This window comes from Akebia trifoliata, chromosome 10, assembly GCF_017979445.1.
Source record: "Akebia trifoliata isolate Shusen 1 chromosome 10, ASM1797944v1, whole genome shotgun sequence".
In the NCBI taxonomy this organism is placed as follows: Eukaryota; Viridiplantae; Streptophyta; class Magnoliopsida; order Ranunculales; family Lardizabalaceae; genus Akebia; species Akebia trifoliata.
In genome coordinates, this window is record NC_141384.1 from 1,015,640 (window position 1) to 1,037,804 (window position 22,165).

The window sequence follows — 22,165 nt, forward strand, 5'->3', positions numbered from 1 at the left end:
TCCTTTTTTTAATTTATTGTCAAGTTCACCACTTTTTATTTATTGTCGAGCTCACCAATGGTAAAACCCACTCATTTTCGATTTTTGAGTTTTTTCAACTAAAAAACATGGAAAGATCAACTAAAAACTTGAGACAATGACTTGTTTAGATGATATCAAATCAAAACAATTATTCTTGATCCATTTTCATCCAAAAACTAAGAAAAAAGTGAAAAATCCCTAATTTTTTTTTACATACATCTTTAAAATATTTGAAAAAAAATCCTTGAAAATAATTTTTTCTTAAATCTTTTTCAATAGAATGAAGTCTCTGAAATTCGATTGAGATGTCAAAAATTCAATTTTTTTAGATAAAAATAATGAATTACAATGGTTAGAACATTCCCTAAACTATTAAGAAAAGAAAAGTTCACTAAACTATTAAGAGACTGCTTAAAATTTAGGGATTATTTAAAAAAAAAAAATCCCTCCACCAAGGTCCTTAAAGTAATTTTCTCTAATTTTTTTTTTTTTTAAATGAAACATGACTCCCCCCTTCTTGCCAAGTGGTGGAGTGCGATTGGACTAAAAGAAAGATAAAGTGCCACACCACATATGGGAGTGTTTCAGTTGACCTTGCAATCCAGTGTGTTGAAATGGTGTGCAGTGAGTGGAAACCATGACAAGTAATGCCCACTTCAATGTTTGGCAATTTTTATATATGTTAAAGCTGTTAAAAAATTTCTTTATAAAATTTAGGAGTGTGGTGGGCCCCCTGACCAGACAGTCTATTGATGGGCTCACCTCTTTCCAAAAGGGTATTTTCGACATCATTCAGTTGTGTGGCAATGGTTATTATTAGTGCTTTTGTGAACTTTGTAGATCCCACGTCATTAAACCCAACAATCTAAGAAGACTAAACACACCCACTCTTTTCTTTTTAATAGAGGACATATATGATACTTTTTTCGAGGAAAAATGGGAGACCTTTTAAGTAACATGAGAGCTTTGATTTGGTTAATTTGCCCTCCAAAGCTATAACACTTAGAGAACTAGCTATATAGGCTTTTATTAAGATCAGTTGGATAAGTAAATTTATGTTTGTATGAGATAGACTTTGATTTAAGAAAAAATAAATTCATTGCATTTGAAAAATTAAAATTCAACAGTGAAAAATAATTTTTTTTTTTAAGTTCTTTAAATTTTGTGATCTACATCCATGTATGTCACACAGATCATGATTTTGGATGCGATATGGAGGTGTGGTCGTCGTGGAATTTTTTTTCCTACTTTGATAAGTGTTTTTGTTTACTTTATGCTCTTGGGTGTGTGTAGTCTTCTTAGATTCTTGGGTTTAATGATGTGGGATCTAAAAAGTTTACAAAAGCCCTAATAATAGCCAGTGCCACACAACTGAATGATGTTGAAAATACCCTTTTAGAAAGAGGTGGACCCATCAATTAGACATCTCAATGTATCAAACGGACGAGATTTAAAATCTCATATTCATTTTTATTCCATTGTTGAAAGAGACATCTCAAACATATTGAAAAACTCGTCCGAGACAACTCAGTATCTGGCATGGATGAAACGAGACGTGAAACCAAGTTTTAAACCATGATGTAGGTTCATAAGAAGGGTAAATAAGTAAATAGAAAATGCAACTCTTCAATTTATATAACCATTCTTGTAATGTAAATAATTATAAAATCAAATATATATCATTTTCATAAATATTTTAAATAAAAAACCCAGATTTTTATGAAAAAAAAGGCATAAGAGGTTTATGTGAACCTTATCATCATGAATGAGAGAGAGACTCAAAAAGTAGAAAAGGTAGGTCAAACATGTATTGCTGGTTTAAGAAGCTACTATCCACATGCAAGCTAGTTATTCTTTCTTTGCTTGAGAACAAAGAAATTTCTACCAAAGATAAAGAAAAAACAAATAATTAAAGGGAGTCAATATTTACAATGCTGACCTATTCAATCTTCTCCATTTGGGCAGGAATTTCATTGACCTAGAATGCCCCCAACCTTGACTTTTTGTTTTTCTCTCTCTCTCACATGAGAGGCTTGAAATCAATCAAACAGATTCCACAAGGGTTAGCAAAAGAGGAATGAATTTATAGTGCACCACACCAACCATACCATATTGTTTCATCCATCTAGACCATCCAAACAATTCCCTCACAAACACAAACCAATGGTCATGTTTGAAGAGAGATGTGAAGAATCATATAGTACAGTGATGACATGAGAGAGAGAGAGAGAGAGAGAGAGAGAGAGAGAGAGATTTAAAAGAAAACTTACTAGGAAGAAGAGACTCAAAGAAGAGAGATGAACTTGGATTTTTTTTTTCTTTTTTTTTAAGAGACTTCAATAAGCCTTTTTCCACCCTTCATCATCTTCTTAAACTCATCAAAATTAACCATACCATCTCCATCAATATCAACTTTCTTGATCATCTCCTTACACTCTTCAATCATCTTCCCTTGTCTAAACCCCAAAGACAACAAAACTGAACCCAACTCCTCCACACTTATCAACCCATCTCCATCTCCATCAAATACACCAAAAGCGTCTCTCATCTCTCTTTCTTCTTCCTCCTCCTCCCCATCATCATCTCCTCCTCCTCCTACTACATCTCTCCTCCCTAACGACTCGTAAATATCGAAAAACTCGTCGATATCAATTAACCCATCACCATTAGTATCTAACTTTTCAACCATACTTCCCACATCTTTATCAGTTATGAAGATACCAATGTTCTTCAAAGAATCTCCAAGTTCTTGCTTAGTTATAAAACCGTCACCATTCTTGTCAAAGGTTGCGAATACGCTTTCAAGGTCGGCCTTCTCATAAGAACTCTTACTCTTCTTCTTCTTCTTCTTCTTCTCCTCCTCCTCCTTCTCCTTCTCCTTCTCCTTCTCTTTTACTTCTTTGGTGGAGATAATTGAAGATTTCTTTGGAACAAAAGATTGAAGATAGGGTAAGAGTTTATTTGGAGGGAAATGAAAGAAAGTGCTAACGAAGCCAACAAGGAATAGAAGTAATAATAATAGTATGGCTATCACCATGTTTTACCAAAGAACAAGAAGAACAAGAAGAAAAAAGAAGAAGAAGATGTGGTGTGATTGTGAGAAACATTTGGTGGTTGAGATCCATTTGAGTAAGGATTGAAGAAGAAACGCGTTGTTAGTTGATGGGTTGATCCCACAAACCGCGTGAACTATAATAACTGTTAATGTCATAGTGGTCATATTCATGAGAAGAGACAAAATGATCCTATGTTTCACTATACCATCATTATAAATAGGTCATGCCATTTCCATCTATTTAATGGTCAACTCAACACAAAAATGGGTTATAAATGAAAAAGATAAAATTCATTAATAAACTTGGTTCGATTGAAAGTGCATGAGTAAGATCATTAACAAGTTATTAAGGAAAAAAAAAGGGTATGGGTGTAGATATAAGAAAGAAGATTTTCTTTAGTAATTTTTTTTTTCCTTTAATTATTTGTAGCACTTTTTTTACAATGAAAATGATGTTATGTTCGAAAAAAATTTATAATAATAACACCGTAAGTTTTGTTAACATGTGCCTTCAGGGAAATAAGCGTTAAGGAGTATTTTGATAAAAAACAAAAAAAAAAAAAAATTTGAGGTCATTTTCGATACAAATTCAATTTTCCTAGTGCAATTAATGTACTTTCACATGTGTCATGTGTCCTAAGGGCAGATGTTAACAAGACCCTAACACCACAAGCATCAAGGGTTGGTGCCTAAGATCAAATTTAAAAAAAGTGATTATAATTTGAAAAAGACCTATTTAGATCAAATAAAGGGTATTGAAACTGAAGGGCCATTGAACTCTAAAAATTAAACAATTGGATTTAGATTGTTTGATGATGCCACTGCTCTCTCCATATAGTTAAAAACTACCGTGAGGAAATACATGAAAAATGTGCTACAAAGATAGACTCCCTAAATAGAATTGAATAAGAAACAAGATTCATTTAGTCAACCCAAGATAAAACTTTAATAACGATTGCAAAATGCATCAGGTACAGCTAAATGCATCATGTTCATGTCCCTCAATTTCCCGCGGTATAGCATGTCCTCTTTACACTAAATTGTCGAACTTGATTGCATAAAGGAGGGTTTCATTAGGTTGGTAATTGAAAGATCAAATTCAATAATAACCATTGAATCCATGAGAAAGATGAAAAATATGTGAGGTGACTACTTGTTAGAACATGTACTCAACTAAATCAATAGAAGATCATATAGATAGAATGGAATGGAGGAACAAGATCCATTGAATCCCTTGTATTACTTAGGATAATACGATGATGATGATGATGGGTTATTGAAACCATCAATGATCATTCGATCCTGAAATGGGTCTTAGACTTAGAGAAAAAAAAATCTGACACCCCCATCTGATTAACGCCCCCATCACAGAACCGTAGATCATTTGCCCTGGGATACACAAGAAAAAGATTTATGATTCTACATATCCCGAGGTAAATGATCTACGATTTTGTGATGGGGCATATAACAGAGGGGGGGGGGGGGGTTTGTCAAAAAATCATTATTAAAAAAAAAACTAGATAAATAAAGAGTTGTGATAATATGATGCCCCCTTTGACACAAGTCCCCATCAAAGATCCGTAGATCATGTGCCTTGGGATATACAATAAGATATTTATGATTATGCATATCCCAAGGCAAATGATCTACGGTTCTGTGATGGGGACGTGTGTCAGAGGGGAGCGTTATAAAATCATCACACAAATAAAGAAAAGATCAACCATGTGAGATACTAATGAATCAATCCATTAAGATAAAGAGAGTGGTTATAGACTTCAATGGCTTTGTCATGGAAAAGTGAGTTGGACGCGTGAAGGGGGGTTTCTAAAGTAATGGAGATGCTCTCTCGTGAATCTTGGAATTTTCTTCTCTGTATTCGTCTTTGGGAAGGCAAAATTATATATATAATCTAAAGAAAGAAAGAGTATAATATTATAATTAACATTTTTAACGAAAAGATTAACAGGTTGACTTCATTTGTTGTTTTGTATATAATAATAATGCGCACCTTGGCATATTAAAAGCATTGGATACCTAATCCCTTTCATGATAATAAAGCAAACCAAATTAGAAAAAGGCCCTCATAGGGTCTTAGGCTGTTATAAATTCTCCCTTGATGTGGATTCCACAGCACTATTTTTATCTTAAATGATCTAAATATCCCCATTTCTGATCTATATATATATTAAGTAAGAAGATGGGCTCTATCTGCTCGATTAGTGCAAATGATTTGAAATAATAGCTTCTCTGTACTTGATAGGTAGGTGTGTATAACTGGATAAAAAATATTTAAAAGATCATAAAGGTGTCCAAAGCTAACAAAATATTTCAAAAAGATAATAATAGGGTCTAGCACACAAAAATGTAAATGATTTAACAAAGTAACTTAAAAGGCAAGAGAATGTATATTTCAAAAATAAAAATGTAAGAGCCAAAACTAAAACAGCCTGAGTTTGCAAAGGTTACCCCATATCTTTGTCGTGGATTCGAAGATTGGCATGTCCAAGAGCCAGAGAACATAACCATGTTTCAGGCAAAGATCACATAAACCAGGCAAATATGGTTTTCAATTTCGTAAATGTTCTTCGTTTCTACACTTTTCCATTATTCAATGTGGAAGAAAAAAAAAAGATAGAATACAATCATGCTACAGGGGAAGTGAATCTCAACAAGAATTCCCTTTTCTTTATATATAAAGAACAAAATTAAGTAAGCAAATCTGCTTCAGCACTTCCAGGATCGAAGATTTGAGAACTCCAGATGAATACATGGTATGGATTTGGAGATGCAGTCTGATCTCCTTTCTAATATTAGAGATCAATAATCAATATTACCCCCATTTCATCTTTCTAAGAACTTGTTTAATACAGTCTTTCTCGATGGGGTTTCCTCCTCCCCGACTTTTTCAGAATTAATGGTTGTTTTAAGAGCACAGCGGGTCACAGAGTTCACCTGTTTTCTTAATCTGGCATTGTCAATAAAGATATCAGTCAGCATCTTTCTAATCTCATCGTTTGTTTTTCTTAGATCATCGTCATTGATATTGTGAGAAGCGGCAACGGCATTTTCATCATCTTGTGCTAGGAGTTGTGCCTGGTCAATTTACAGAAGTCAGAAAAGTGTACAAAGAACAAGAATGAGATGGAATCGTACCCAAAAACATGAAACAATTGTGAGATAAGGGTGAAGCAAGTATAATGTAACTGATCTATTGTCGTAACCCACAAATTAACAAAAAGCTTAACGTCCTACATCATTGTAACATGCCACCATAGTCACCAAAGTCGCCGACTTTTCAAAAATCGTGTTTAAATCGTGATTTTAAAGACTGGCGATTAAATCACGACTTTTTGAAAAAGTCGCAATTTAAACGCGATTTAATCACGATTTAATCTTTGACATTTTGAGATAAGGGTGAAGCACGTATAATGTAACTGATCTATTGTCGTAACCCACAAATTAACAAAAAGCTAAACATCCTACATCATTGTAATATGCCACCATAGTCACCAAAGTCGTCGACTTTTTCAAAAATCGTGTTTAAATCGCGCGATTTTAAAGACTGGCGATTAAATCACGACTTTTTGAAAAAGTTGCAATCACGATTTAATCTTTGACATTTTGAAAAAGTCGTGATTTAAAACACACAAAAATGTGACATTTTTTTTTTTTGCTGAGCAAGATATTTTAAAAGAGTTTTTTCAAAGATTATTTATTCTTAAGTTTAAAATAGGATTTGATGATATAAATGATAACACAACTTAGTAGAAAAAAATATATTGTCTTCATACTATTTCGATTTTTTCTCAATTTTTTCGACTTTTTCCCGAACCCCGACTTGGTGACTATGCATGCCACATGACATGGGTTGCACGTCAGAAGGCTCCAAGTCCTACCTAAACCAATAGGATGGCCAGTTAGGCACCAACGCAACGATGTTGTCTCTAGCACGACCATCCTTTTTTTGATAAGTGTAATATATTAAATGAAGGAAAAATAAGTACAAAGAGGCTGAGGAAGCCTCTAAGAGAGTAAAAAGCTAAAAAGAGAACAAAGCATCAAAGACTACATAAAGAATTCCATCTAAAAACGAAATCATCAAAAGTGATCCCCTTAAAATCGATGTTCTGCTTTGCCCAAAGATATAATAAGCCCAAGATCTCCAAGAATATGTCGTGAGAGCTTCTCATTCTATTGTTAAACACCCTGTTATTTCTCTCGTTCCACACCCCCCAAGCTATAGCCGAGGGAAGAATAGCCCACAGAAATCTTTTCCTGGAAGAGAAGACATTACTGGCCCACCCTTCTAATAACAGGGAATACTTACAAGGAAGGACCCAATGAATACGGAAAAGACCAATGAATATTGACCAAATTTGGTGAGAGAATGTGCAATGAATTAATAGGTGGTCGACAGACTCCCCATCTTTCATGCAAAGAGGGCAACAATTTGGAGTGATCCACCCTCGAGCAATCAAATTGTCCAAAGTAAGAATCTTCCCAAGGGAAGCCAACCAAACAAAAAAGGATATTTTAGCTGGAACGAATTTTGACCAAATGATAGATCTCAAAGGGGATTGCTCGGCACAAGGGTTGAGGCACTTAAAAAATGAGCTGACAGAAAATCTCAAGTCTTTAGCCTTCGACCATTCCCATCTGTCTTGTTCACTGTCATTGAGAGGACACGAATGCAAAAGATCAAGGAAAGATACCACATCTGTTAGCTCCCAATCATTAAAGCTTCTCCTAAACCCCAAATCCCAAGTGGAGTTGCTATCGTTGCGAATCAAACACTGCTGAATCGAGCAATTCTTTTTTGTAGAACAAACATACAAGGACGGAAATTGAACTGCTAGAGGCGATGTGCCGCACCAACTGTCTTCCCAAAATCTGATCTTATTACCCGTACCTGCTTTGAATCTAATCCCTTTCTTGAATTCCTCGCTCATTTTCAAAACACCCTTCCAAACACTACACCCGTACGATCCTTTAGCCTCACCGCTATACCAACCCAACCTCTTTTCCCCATACTTCGCTACAATGATCCTCCTCCACAATCTACCCCTTTCCTCCCCAAACCTCCAAAGCCATTTCCCTAAAAGTGCTCTATTAGCAAGTCTAAGACCCCTAATCCCTAACCCCCCATCTTTCTTGGGCTTACATATAACCTTCCATCTAACTAGGTGATACTTCCTCCTCCCACTCTTGTCATTCCATAAAAAGTTCCTCATAAGCCTTTCCAATCTGATTTCAACCGACTTAGGGAGCGTGAACAGGGATAGGCAGTAAACCGGGATACTCGTCAATGTGCTTTTAATCAAGGTAACTTTCCCTCCTTTGGATAGGTACTTGGCCTTCCATGTACTCAATCTTTTCTCTATTCTCTCCAACACCCCTTCCCAAATTTTGATGCTATTGTAGGGTGCTCCCAGCGGTAATCCCAAATAAGACGTAGGTAAAACATCATGCCCACAGCCCAAGGTTGCAGCCATCAAATGTATATCATTCACGTTTCCTACTCCAAAAAGCTTGCTCTTTTGCAAATTGATATGTAAACCCGAAATGACCTCGAAGCAGCACAAAAGGACCCGTAACACCCTCACCTGATCTCTAGAATGATCCAGGAAAACCAAGGTATCGTCCGCAAATTGTAAGTGAGAAATCAACGGCCCATCGTTCACCCTAAATCCCGAAAGCCTTCCTAGTTCCACTGCTCTCCTAAACAATCTACCCAAAGCTTCTGCTACAATAAGGAACAAGAACGGAGACAGCGGATCCCCTTGCCTCAAACCTCTCGATCCCCTAAAGAAACCAGCCGGGCTCCCATTGACAAGAATCGAGTAGGACACCGTAGTAACACATTTCATAATCCAACTAATCCATTTTGCCCCAAATCCCATTCTCCCCATCATATATTCCAAAAAGTCCCAACTCACATGATCGTATGCCTTTTGTAAGTCTATTTTTCCAATCATCCCCTCTTTCTTTTCCTTGATCCTCGAGTCAAGACACTCGTTAGCCATCAAAACTTCATCCAAGATTTGTCTTCCCCTTATGAAGGCCCCTTGTTCATCCTCGATAATTTTGGGGAGGACTATTTTCAACCTCGAGGCTAGCACTTTAGATATAATCTTATACACCGAGCCCACTAAACTTATAGGTATGAAATCACTCAATTTATCCGAACCGATTTTCTTGGGGATCAAGGCCACAAAAGTACTATTGAGACTATAATCCATGCAATTCTTGTCTTGCAACTCTTTGATCACTTTCATGAAGTCTTTAGCTACGACATCCCAGCAATGTTTGAAAAACTCCATAGTGAAACCGTCTGGCCCCGGGGCCTTGTCCCCACTCATAGAGAAAAGAACTGATTTAACCTCTTCCTCTTCAATTTGTCTTTCCAACCAATCCCTATCCTCTTGACTTATCGCTTTAAACTCTAGGTTATCCGGTCGGGGTCTCCGTGGTTCTTTTTCTTTATACAGATCTTTGTAGTAATTCACCACACCTTCCCGAATCTCATCTTCTCCCAACCATCCTTGCTGGCACTATGTTTGCCATATGTCAGACAATACATTATGTTATAACATCACTGACTGGAGCAAACACCATTGTCTTACAGTTGCATGGATACCCAAATGAGATCATTTAGACCCCAGTCGTTTGGGGGGTCAAACCACCACTCATGGCCTCCAAATTTAAGACATCCCTAACCCCCACAAGGACGTGACTTGTCCTCTCATCCGCATTGAAGTATATGTGGCACCATTGTGGCACTGACGCAGTATCTAAATACTGCCCGCTTAATGTTGATGTATCACCCATTTATCCGCCTATACAAACTGATGAGATAAGATGGATAGAACCATCTTATCTATCAAAATTTCAAGAATCAAGACTGTCATAGATTGAACCTTTAAAATGATCCAATTGGATAAACTTCCAAACCAGGTTACTCCCAAGGAAGGATCCATAAACACTAATTCATGTCTCCCAACTCTCATCCACACTACACTTGTGACTACCTGAATATTGCAGTTTTTTTCTCTCCTCCCATTGGGGTCTAAGTACTCCAAATGAGAGTAAGGAAAGAGATGTGGAAGCAGAAGAAAAAAGCTAAATATTTCAAATACAATCACCAAATTCAAATTACAACCACCGGTTCTAATTATTAAAGAACTATGCCTAAGTCAGAATAGAAGAGTGAGCTGGAATAATGTAACATAAACAAAAGATCAAGATGAGATATGAAAGATACCTCTGCAAGGAGGAGGCCGATTCGGTTGTCAGATGTTGTCAAGAGACCTAAAGCATCTGAAAGCGAAGAAGAATCCACATTTAATTTATCCTCCTCTGCAATAATATTAACACTGCATTCTTGAAGCCGGTGGCAAAGAATTTCACATTCATGCAGTAACTTTGCTCTAGCATTTTTCGCATGTTCTGCTCTTAGTTTTTCATTTTGAAGAATTCTCTGAAAATTGGCATAGAAAGAAAGAAATACAATATACAGTTTCAGCATACTATTTAACCTGTACAAGGAAGCACACTTTCTGGGAAAACAAAGTTATCCATGGCAACTGGCCAAAAAACTGAGTGTCCACCAATCAATAGACCATCCCTTATTTGCAAGTGGCCAAAAAATACGTTATCAGTAAATCCAACCAATAGATTTATCATCAAGAGTATTGTTACTGAGATACGCCAGAACAGTAATGAGGTCGAACCTTTCCTGCTACAAAGACCACAGTTGTCTTCATGATGCGAGTGGAATTTTCCACCCATCTATAGCTTCATCTAGGGGTGGCAATTTTAACACAACCCGCGAACACGACACAAAATTAGTGGGTTTGGGTCAAGCCTAATTGGGTTTGGGTAAATGGGTTGTGTCTAGGTTAGGGACGTCAACCCGCTTAACCCATTTTGACATGTTTAATTATTGTGTCATTATCATGGAACATATGTGGTATCTCAAATATCAACAATTATTTAAGGGTTTTTTTTAATTACCCATTTTTTTCAAATTTTATAAAACATAGAGGGTGTTTTAAGATATTTTTCAAATAAGTAAAGGTTAAGCTTTTAGTTTGGGGAAGAAAAAAAACTTTCTTACTAAATTAGTAAAGACTAACTACATTACCTTGTGGCATCCAAAAACATGATCCAATGCCACAGGGATGTAGAGGAAAAAATTCTAAGAACGTTGGATTTTTTCTTTTGTGTGTGGTGACGATTGAACTTATTTTTTCCAAAAAAGATTAAAATTTTACTGAACGGGTTACAAGGGTCGAGTCAGGTCACCTATTTAATAAGTGAGTCGGGTTTGGGTTTAAGTTTTTTGACACGACTATTAAATGGGTCAGGTTTGGGTTTGGGTTGGGTAAATTTTCAGAATACTCTTACCTCAACACCACCCAACCCATTGCCACACCTAGCTTCGTCATTTTTATATGGTGTGCTGAGGAGATCACAGAAGTCAACAAGTTGATAAGGAAAGATATGTGAACATGGAGTTATGAAATAAAGCAAGGACCTGACTCCAACTGTCCACCATGTCATTGCAAAAGGTACCCCATGGGATCCATTATCATAACCTCTTATGATAGGCACTATGCTATTGGATATTTTCTGATATTTCCAAGTACATATGCATGTGTGGCAAACACACACAGGCAGGCATATTGCGATCTGGTGAGCCTTCTCAGCATGATTTACTCACCCACATGTAAAATGGTAAGCTCTGATATGTTTGCATTTCATTAAGGATTTAATATTCTTTATCTAGTTTGTAAGAACCTTGATTCTAGGAGAGTCAACTAATTGTCAGTTATGTTATACTGGAGTTCCCAATTACCTCTATTGCAGACTTTTCCTTCAGTGACTGACCAAGCTCCTGCTTCAATTCTGTTTGAGAATTTCTGAGAGATTTAACCTCTTTCACAAGAACTTTAGTATCAGCTTTGGATTTCACCAGAAGCTCTTCGTGAAGCTTCTGCAAGTTCACAAGCTTTTCTTTTGTGGAATCCAACTCCTGCACCAACAATTCCTTCTCGTGAACAGCAGATGTTTTTGTTGACACAGTGAGAACCTTTTCATCCTGAAATAATCGCGATCATTCAAGCAATCAACAGAATAATTGGTTCACAACACAGTCGATGAAGAGGTTGCACCAAAATATAAGTACCTGTTCTGCTCTCAGCTTTGACTCCATCTCCAAAGACTTCCTCCGAAGTTCTTCCATATCCCACTGCATTTGGGTAAATCTTTCCCTTTCAGTTAAAATGGCTTGCTGAAGATTTTCTTTACTTCTCTGTTTAGTAGTTTCAAGTTCTATTTCCAAATCCTTAACCTGAGCAGAAATCATCACCATACATCAGGTCCACAGTACAATAACCATATAATGATATAAAAGCACTGGCTATATACCCAATGGACATACAAGTGGTCAAATCTTTTGAGGTCCGTAATGTTGGTTATAAATCAATAATTTTTTTTTCTTTTGATTCAAGGGAAAGTTTTACATTGATCCTGAGAATATGAATGATACATAGAAGGTACATCCTTTCAAGAAATATTTTCATAAAATAGTGTCATTTGTGTAATACAGAATTCTGATTTTGGTAAAAAGTTCCTGAAGTTGGAAGTGTGAATTTAATACTATGCCATGCACTTACAATAAAAGTAGGGTCGTTACTGATGAAAATGGCTTAATACATGCAACCCGCACACAAGCGTATCAAGTGTCATACCATTTTCATCAAGATTATTGTGTGTTATAAATGCACAGCTCCAATGATGGTTCCAAAAATCAATCAATTTGAGAAGATATAAAAATCCGGGGGATAGTACAGATAATGTAGAAGGGTTGCACCTTAGTTGTAAGGTATTCTTTCACCGCTATTTCTTGATTCAATCTTGCTATAAGATCCTCCATATCTGTTTTTGCTGTAGCTAGTCTCCGCTGCATGTTCATAAGAACTCTGTTCATTTTAAGGCGCTGATCCAATGAAAGAACCACTTGAATATCACTTGGAAACTGTAAATCTGTTCTGCCACGAATTTCCATTGTTGTCGGAGCTTCAGCACCTCCAACCAAGTCAAGGGACCCATCACCAAGTGAATTAGCCACCCCAATATTTGATATTTCACTACCTCTAATGGAACTTATGTCACTTCCAACACTATCAGAAGAGAGTCTTCGAGCATGACCAGCTAGCCTACCATGCTCTGCTTCAGACAGAAGGTCCACCCTATCCCCAGAAAGAAATTTAACCCCAGAAGTATTTCCATGAAATGTATCTCTTCCTGTAACACTGTTTTCTTTTCTGGCAAGCATTTCGTGCTGCTCTAAAATAGAGTTTCCCATAAAAAGACCATTATCCTTATTAGACATCCCATACTTAACAAGCGTCTCCATTGAAGTTGTCAAGTCATGATCCAAGACTAAATCTTCCGTACCAATTTCAGAGCTGTTATCCTTCCCTTGCCTTGGTGTCCCAAGCTCAGATGTCTCATATGCATTATCACTACCATAGTCAAGTGTTAAGGAAGAACTGCCACCAACCACAGAAACACCTGAACTTTGTTGAAAAGAAACTGCACTGTTTCCAGAAGGCTTTGCCTCTAAAGTTTGCTGATTTATATCATGAAAAGCTGGAAAGAAAAATATGTGGAACCAACATGTTAATATGAAGTCATACTTATTAATATGTGTGTGTGTGTGTGTGTGTGAAAGTTCAAAGAAAAAAAACGAAGTACAGATGTTTCCAAGCACAAATGATGCATTAAGGACAGTAGGAGACACCTACAAGACCTAGCAGCAGCCTCTAGCTCAAGGAAGGATGCCACTGGAACACTTCTAGATAAATTAATATCAGATAGTAGCTTGCCCATCCACTCCTCCAAAGAACACCTTCTCTGAAACAAAACTAAGCAGTTTGTGAACATTAATTATCCATACAGAATGCAGATAGCTGATTCCAAGTTTCTAGATAAAGGTAACTAATAATTTGGTATTTTTACGAAGCACATCACAAATAAGTATTGCATTCCATGGTTTGAAAATTGTTGTGTCCTAAAGTTCTGTAGGATTTGTGCATCTTTTTCACATCACCCGGTAAGATACATAAAGGTTGGGAACATATTGACACAAGTAAATTATCTGGGATAAGGTGTAGATGATAAAGAAGATAAAGATAGCTACCTATCACTGATAAAAAATGATAGCTGTTTATCATAAGAAATGGTACAACAACAGATTTTAAAGGGAAAAAAATTACACCTCCAAGATAAAGAAGTGCCAAAGTAGACAACATTCCAATCATATCTTCTAATGCTGGACATAATCAATTGAAGAGAATAAATGATGGATTTATAACCAAATCTAGAAACAGGGTAAATACGAGTAGCAATAATGCATACAAAGCCTGAAATGCTGCAAGAACATAACACTGCACCGTGCACATTGATCATAACACTTAACAATGAGGAAAATCGCAGCCTCAAACTTCAAAATATCATTGCCACGACAATCCCTCCAAAATTAAATATACCCCTCCCATATCTTTTCATACTAGTCATCCTTCTAAAACAATCTACCACTTAAAAATAAGCTATTTTGTCCATCCATCTTTATCGTTAACTTCCGAAATTTAGATTATCATCGTCCAAAGATTATTAAATGGGGTCCATTGTTCGGCTTCAAAGATTATCAAAATCCTTGAGCGAAAAATTGAAAATAGAAGTTCTAGCATGCCATCTTCTTGAAGCAAGCACTGCGTTACGGACCTAGCCCCTTGTTGTATAGCACTTGTGCGGCACTCAAGCTATTTCCCTTGAAGTAGTTTAATTCATCATTATCCCTAAGTTTTCTTAAAAGTTATCCAACTCACTTAAGCACACACAACACGAGAATACTCACACTTAGAGTTTAAACTTTTAGAATCTTTACACTCAACAAACATGGGTGATCTCAAAATGGATGATTTAAATGATGACTTCTCTCTTTATATAGAATTGGTTGTAAGGAGATTTTCTATAGAATTGTCATTAATTACATTTTCAATGTCTTACCAAGACACCTAGAAGTATCCTAGATTTACTCCAAAATATCCTAATCCTAAAACATTTCAAGTGTACAAGACTACACACAATTCTTATTGTACATTAGAGACTCATAGAAAATTCTAGATTCTTTCATACTTCTCCAAAGTTTTTAATATTTTTTATTACATTATTGACATTTGCAAGACCTTCTAGAACTCTCTAACATTCCTATGACTTGGTGAAGGAAAAAGTCTCAGGTCACATTATGGGATCGTGAAACTCTCCCCCCACTTGATTGCGTCAATGGCTTCATCACATTCAATAATCTATTACTTCTCTGAGCCTCTTCCCTAGGTCTTCCGTCCCTTGCCCAACTTGCGGTGCATATCATGTCACCTCCTCGAACCCTCTTTGGCCCTCACCATACTTTACTTGTCTGTTGACATTTCTTGCCTTCTTGGCATCAGTGACAATATCCTTTGTCTCTCCAAGTTTCTTTCCTGGGTCCTTTGTCCTGCACAACTCATGATTGTTCTATGCATCATTTGTGCTAGAGAATTCCAAAAGGTCTTGAAAAGATCTAAAAGGAAGTAGAAAAATAAAAGAAGTTCAAAAGAATCTAGAATATTCTAAGAAACTCTATTGTATCATAAGAATTGTGTATAATTTTGAATAATTGAAACATTTTAGAATAAGCATGCTTAGAGTAGGTCTAGAAAAATAGACGTCATAGGAAGATATTGAAAATGAAATAAATGATACAAAAATTTAGAAATTCCTCCGACTCTATATAAAGGAGAGAAATCCTCATTTGTAATCATCCCCTTTGGGATCAATCAAACTTATTGAATGTAAAACTTCCACGACTTTAAGCTCCAAGAGTTAGTGTTTTTTTTTTCCTTGTGTGTGTTTGCCCAAGTGAGTTGAGGCAATTCCTAAGAAACATTGGGGCAAAAGGAGGACTTAAGCTACATCAAGGGGATTAGCTTGAGTATTGCATGGGAGATGCACAACATGGAGAAGGGTCAGTGACAACTGGCATGATTAAAAGATTTATATCATTTGGGAATGTATCGTCTAAGACATTCTAGTTTTTGCCAAGACCAAAATGAAACATTAACTCCAAAACATCATATGTTTCGTGAAAGTCTAGGAATATTTCAAGGAAGACTAGATTTTTTCTCAATTGAAACATTGTTTTGAGAGGAGATTTTAAACCTTGACAATTGGCACCTAATATTTTCCTTAAGAATCAATTGAAGGAGAGTCTTTCAAAACTCCCCCATGTATCATATACTTCATTTTCTCTTTTATTTTGAGAAATAACATAAAAATAACGAGAAGTGGTGATATTATTCCTTCTATAAAATAGATATCCATTTATACCCTTTTAGCAAAGGAATCCACAATGGCTCTTATTCACAAATAGTACCCTCAGCTAGGAATCTTAAGATGATCTCTAATACATTGAAGTTTCCATAGACTTTCACTTTTCTCTTTCCCCCACCTTATAGTATTCATGGAATCTCTCTCCATCTCTAAGGGACCTAGCTTATTATACCTAAAGAGTTTTGAGGCCTTGAGGAAAAATGTAACCTCTACTTCACCAGAATTTGTACAACCAATTTAAAGAATATTGACTTGATCATTCTTGAAAATAGCCTTAATCCTTGGTGGCTCCCATCAAAGTTAAGCTTCAACCAACTAGCCCTACCCATTTCAGTCTCCTCCATGAAGAGGAGAATTCCTTATGAGGTCTCTCGAGAGTACAATTTCAATTACTTACGAGACTCAAAATTTTAATATCCAGGAATTCCTAAGGGATGAGACCAAATCCTCCAACAATTCCAGTCATAAATCAATCCACATTTATAACCAACTATCCTTTCATTCCACTCTTTCACACTTCCAAGTAATCATTTGTTTATACTTTTTGTAATAAGATGAGTTATAAACAGCCTGCAAATCATTAAGCTAAGTGGAGAACTAAAGATATTTAACGTTTAAACAGGGTCCTAACACATGAATTATGGATACAACGCCTTCAAGAAAATAGCATAACATCAATCTCTCTTTTTTTTGCTAGGCAAGTGAGATTAGTGGTCAATAATTAATAGTTGAGGGTGGGTTTTTGAACCCAAGTTGTGGTATCAACAATCACAAACTTCAACCAACTTAGCACGTTGGCACCTTCATCACATTAAACTGCAATCTCTATCAAAACTACTTGTGTATATCTTTGGTAAGTAGGAAATCTTCTCCTTGATTTCTCAAAAAGAGTTGCTATTTATTGAAAATTACTGCTAGAAACTAATTGTAAATCCTAAAATGTGAATCAATACAGAAGTCATTTAAATTCCAGAATCACATCCAATAAAATGCCATCCACAGATCCATACATGTTTTGAAAACTTGGAAGATGCCAACCTCATGTCAGATCTAGAGTAATCCCAAAGGCAAAGCCGTGAATAAGTTTAGGCTGATTAAATTCCAAGTCTAAGTTCATTCACAAATTCAAAGTCGACTTGGACCCAAGGCAACCCAATCAAGGCCAAGTCAAGGCTGAGTAGGGAAAGTTGGACCAAGTCCAAGCTGATCTCAATTTGCATAGGCTGATCACGAGTTGGATTGGAGGATACTACTTGGGATCAGCTGAGCTTTTAAACTATCAATCAAAAGTTACCAAATTAGAGCTAGAAAAGTACCAAGTATGTTACGTACCTCTTCCAACTGTTGTTTGCTGGAATTTAGTCTCAAAATGTGCTTTGGAGGTGCTGGAGGAAGATTTTTCTTGGGAAATGACCTTTTGAGCTACAAAAAACAGTCAAAATCTTTAAATGAAGGTGTTTCTAACTCAAAGAATTCTAAACCCAAAGGAAATCAATGACTCACTTCAGTAAATAGCTTCATGAAATCACTAAATCTCCGTAGTACTCTTCGTGCATTACTAATCCCTTCTGGTGATTGTATACCAACTTGAACCCTGTAAAACTGTTCCTTAGGGACGTTAAAACAGGGAACACCTGAAGCAGAAAACAACATCACCGAAGTTTTACGTGCATCTAATCTTATCGGATACGAATGTGTGGAACAAGCATCAATATTGTCAGTGTCACCCATGTTATCAAGTTTTGGAACATTTTCAGGAAATATTTCTAATACAACAAGGCCAATAGGAATGTTAATCGACAGTTTCATTTTGTATATATCAAGGTGAACAATAGACTTCAACCGAAATAATAAAATTTTGAGTATAAAAATGCATAATTTCGGTGAAAAAATACTGATAAACAATAAAACTTGACCATAATATTTACTAAATTGTGGTTGGTTAGGTGTCTATCTCATCCTATTTTTATGTATTCAAAACATAAGCAGACATTATACAATCAGTCCTGTAAAAGTGGAGGTGTGCTTCCAAAGTACTATATGATAAACACATACTAATCAAATTAATGTAAGACGGCAATAAGACCAACTATGCTTTTATGGAGCTGAATGTTGGGGGTCGAGAACCATGATGTTAATAAATTAATGAGGATGTCGAGATGGATGAGTGGAAATACTTACTAAAATATGAAATTTCGATAGAGAACAAAATAGTCATATTTATCACATGCAATCTGGTCTAGAAAAAGACAAACGAGAATATTATACGAAATTGCAGATGAATTTGATATCTTATCACGCCAAATACTATTGACGCAATATAAGCAATCAGTAATCTCACTTTCCATAAGTGAAAGCTGTAAAGTCATTAAACTTAAACAAAACCCTTACCACTATACCCTCTGCATCTCTTGATTTGGGAAGGATGACCCAAGAGGGAATTGTAACACAATAACTCCATCCTGTTCGGGGATCATGCGGCCAAACAGTATCTTTTCCATCCTACACAGAAAATAAGGAACTTTATTATGGAGGAAAGCCTTAAGTTACCTAGATTACCAAAAGAATTAAAGTGCATGACAAAAAAATAATATTACAACATTGACAAATTCCAAATCCTTAAGGTTCATGTCCTTCCTCTAGAGATTAATCTACACCTATTAATCAAACCACGCCACATTTAAACCTATCAAGAGAATTTAAAATATAAGTGCATTCCTCTAGCATCTTGATGATAATTCTCCAAACTTCTCATGTAACTTTAGTACCTTGGTTTAAAAATCTTCTTCATGTTGAATTGAAGTTCCTCAAATTAACTCTAACTTTGATTGAGGCGAAATCAAAGTTTAATAATTTGATAGAAAGTATTATAAGCACTGGCATGAGTTAATATGCCTTCAGCGAAGGATTCCAATCCATTTATGGAACATTGAACAATGACAGCCCATTGAGAAATAGTAGCTTTTATTATCAGAGCAATCAAATTCAAACCAAGATACAAAAGTTATTATCAAAGCAAAGTTAGAGCTGTCCTGATTTGAGAGCATTCAACGTACACTATATTGCATAATGAACATCTGGCATGATATGCATGTAAAGCGGTTCTTTAAGGTTTCACAAGGCAAAATAGAAAAACCCATTAGTAATTGGCTTCAATATCCTTTTCGGTCTTTCTTTTCTACTATAAAAATTCACAAAGATGACAACTTGATCTCCCCCATAGATTAGTAAATGTGAAACAAGAAAATCCCATAATTCAAAATCAATTATTTTACACTAATTCATTGAATTGAAACAGATGTTTTAGCTTCAAATATCAAACAACCAACAACTGCATGAACCTGAACATCTGAATTACACATACAAGACTCTAATTCGATCAAAATCATCTATTTTACAAGAATTCGTAAATCTAACGATCTAAGAAAGATCACCAATAAATCTCAACATCCACAGAACACTAATACAGGCAAATTACTTCCATTAAAACTTCAAATGAATTGGGGATTAAAATATTACCCATTTCTTCGGTGGAGGACTCCAATCCATCGCCAAAGGCAGAGGCGAAGTCCCATCATGTCTATGTTTCGGAGGACTCTGCCTCTGCATAGTTTTCCTTTGTGAAGGATCGATTCGTCAATCGATCGATCTTTCAAAAAAAAAACAAAATTGAAGATGAAACCGAGGAAAGAAGAACTATGGTTTCGTTGATCCGATCTGGAAAACCAGATGTTCGTACAATTTCATTCTCCCCTCTCTCTCTCTCTCTCTCTCTCTCTATCTGTCAGTCTAAGACGACCAACTGAGCAGACGAATGGCGCATTTTAAGAGGGTAATAGAGGGACGTGGCTAAAAGAAGCCGGGGTGTTCCCTTCTCTCTCCACAGAAATATTCGCTTTTCGTCGAGACTTGACGTCTGGTACACTGGTTCGTCTCTCTCTCTCTCTCTCACCCCGATTTTATATAACACCTAACCGTCTTCGGTGCCTCTGTTCTCACGCCAAGAAAAGAGACAAAATGGGTCGTCATGGAAAGGCTAATTTGACTCTCAAGTCAAGATGTAGACTTCATGGTTTGGTTTGCACCCATTGATGCTTGGGTCCAATGCTTCTCGTACTAGGCTCAGCCCCATCGCCATATATTTTTTTCTTCTAAAGCTGCTATTGACACCCCAAGCTATTACTTACTCAACTATTCATTTATTTTCTTTATTTTTAATGGGATGTAATGAGAAAAACTTTGGGTGCCAATAGCAGTTCTACCAATTTTTAGAGCTTTCATTGTCACACCAACTTTTACTAAGAGCATCCCAGTATGTGTGCTAATAAAATTTTCCCATAACATGCACAACTTTTACAAAAATTTCAATTTTGGAACACTGTTCATTTTAATTCCCAAAACATGTTTTCAAGCGATTTTGTTGATTGGCATTCTAATTTAAAATAACGATCTTGTTGATAAATTTAAAGAACAAATATCATTTATTTTAAAGTAACAATCTCGTTGATAAGAAAGTCACGATCTTACTAGTAAATTTAAAGACAAACATCTTTAATTTTTAACAGTGAGATCACTGGTAATTATCAACAAAATTTTCATTTTTTATCAGTGAGATCGTTACTTTAAATTAGAATACCTATCAACGAACTCACACTTGAATACATGTTTTGATAATTAAAATGAACATTGTACTAAACTCAGAATTTTATCATATCCAACACATGAATTGGTAATTTGTCCTCTGCTAATTCTTTGGTGATTTACACATGAATTGTGATTTTCTTAGTAAAAGTTGGTGTGACAATGGAATCTTTCGTTTTTTCCCACCATTGCAATTTGGGTAGAGGTATTCATTTACTTTATTGGACTTTTAAATGCTATTCACACCTACCATTTGTGCACACTCCACCCAAAGACTTTTTAAGTGTCACCTATATTGGTATTGTTCTCACCCAAGCACGTTTAATAGAAAATTTTATGATCGTATCTTATATGAGTACTATTAACAAGGAAAGTAAAGTTTGTTGTGGTCAACCCAAACCCAAACCCAAGCGTAATTTGAGCTTCAAATCACTCAACATGAGTCTTATGCAACTTGAGGATGATTTTAAGATGATCAATCTGAGTCCAATTTGAGCTATTCATTCCTCAATCCAAATTCGATGATAGTTTGATTAGGTTGGTTACATTTTGAAAAGAAGATGAAGATAAAAATAGAGAAATAAGGCATCATGGCAGGTGTTGATTGAAAGAAAATGAAGGACAAAGGTAAAGCATTGACAGTGGGGGATTAATGAGGGAAATATATGTAGATAAATGAAAAAAATAAAAATAACTTCGACTCAAACTCTCTTATTATTAGGGTACGAATTAGGCAACATGGCTCAATTGGGAGGGGGAGGGGAAACCTTTCTCTTACTTTAATATGGAAACCAAAACATTCAATAACTACCTTGAACTAGATTTGGGTTGGGCTTTGCTTTAAATTTCTTTTGAATAATGCTGAAAATACCTCAAGATTGTACATCATATCTCATTTTTTTATTTATTTAGAAGTGTGTAGGAACCATAAATGCTTTTTCACTCGTTGTTTACGGTTCCTACACACTTCCACGTCAGGAAAGTGAGATATGAGGTACAATCTTGAGATCA

At 35.9% G+C, this 22,165-nt stretch overlaps 1 protein-coding gene and 1 pseudogene across 8 annotated transcripts; both read right to left on the minus strand.

Annotated features, from left to right (window-relative positions):
- Positions 1 to 1,912: 1,912 nt before the first annotated feature.
- Positions 1,913 to 3,226, minus strand: LOC147392599 (calmodulin-like protein 3 pseudogene; annotated as a pseudogene). The gene is made up of 2 exons (XR_015182309.1): positions 2,292 to 3,226; positions 1,913 to 2,053 (listed from the first exon to the last, which is right to left on the minus strand). The product of XR_015182309.1 is annotated as a calmodulin-like protein 3 pseudogene (transcript).
- A 2,388-nt stretch (positions 3,227 to 5,614) lies between these two features.
- Positions 5,615 to 20,477, minus strand: LOC147392600 (PX domain-containing protein EREL1-like). Of its 7 annotated transcripts, none has more exons than XM_086456619.1 (10): positions 20,033 to 20,477; positions 18,905 to 19,015; positions 18,017 to 18,147; positions 17,830 to 17,935; positions 13,888 to 14,007; positions 12,951 to 13,732; positions 12,264 to 12,428; positions 11,934 to 12,176; positions 10,338 to 10,553; positions 5,615 to 6,169 (listed from the first exon to the last, which is right to left on the minus strand). In XM_086456619.1, the coding sequence occupies exons 2-10, from the start codon at positions 18,972 to 18,974 to the stop codon at positions 5,918 to 5,920; spliced, it is 2,085 nt and encodes a 694-aa protein (XP_086312745.1). In that variant the 5' UTR covers positions 18,975 to 19,015; positions 20,033 to 20,477; the 3' UTR covers positions 5,615 to 5,917. The 7 variants fall into 7 exon arrangements, with proteins under 7 accessions (XP_086312745.1, XP_086312743.1, XP_086312744.1 ...); XM_086456617.1 differs by having other exon boundaries at positions 18,017 to 18,115; positions 20,033 to 20,476; XM_086456618.1 differs by having other exon boundaries at positions 13,888 to 13,996; positions 17,846 to 17,935; positions 18,017 to 18,115; positions 20,033 to 20,475.
- Positions 20,478 to 22,165: the final 1,688 nt, after the last annotated feature.

Bases quoted from the DNA above. Each gene is read 5' to 3' on its own strand.
- LOC147392600 (XM_086456617.1), bottom strand. From the start codon at position 20,122: ATGCAGAGGCAGAGTCCTCCGAAACATAGACATGATGGGACTTCGCCT. The intron at 14,008-17,829 runs GTACTTTTCTAG...CAAACTGCTTAG, and splicing joins AGAGGTACGTAACATACTTG to TTTTGTTTCAGAGAAGGTGT. The intron at 12,429-12,950 runs GTGCAACCCTTC...ATTTCTGCTCAG, and splicing joins AAGAATACCTTACAACTAAG to GTTAAGGATTTGGAAATAGA.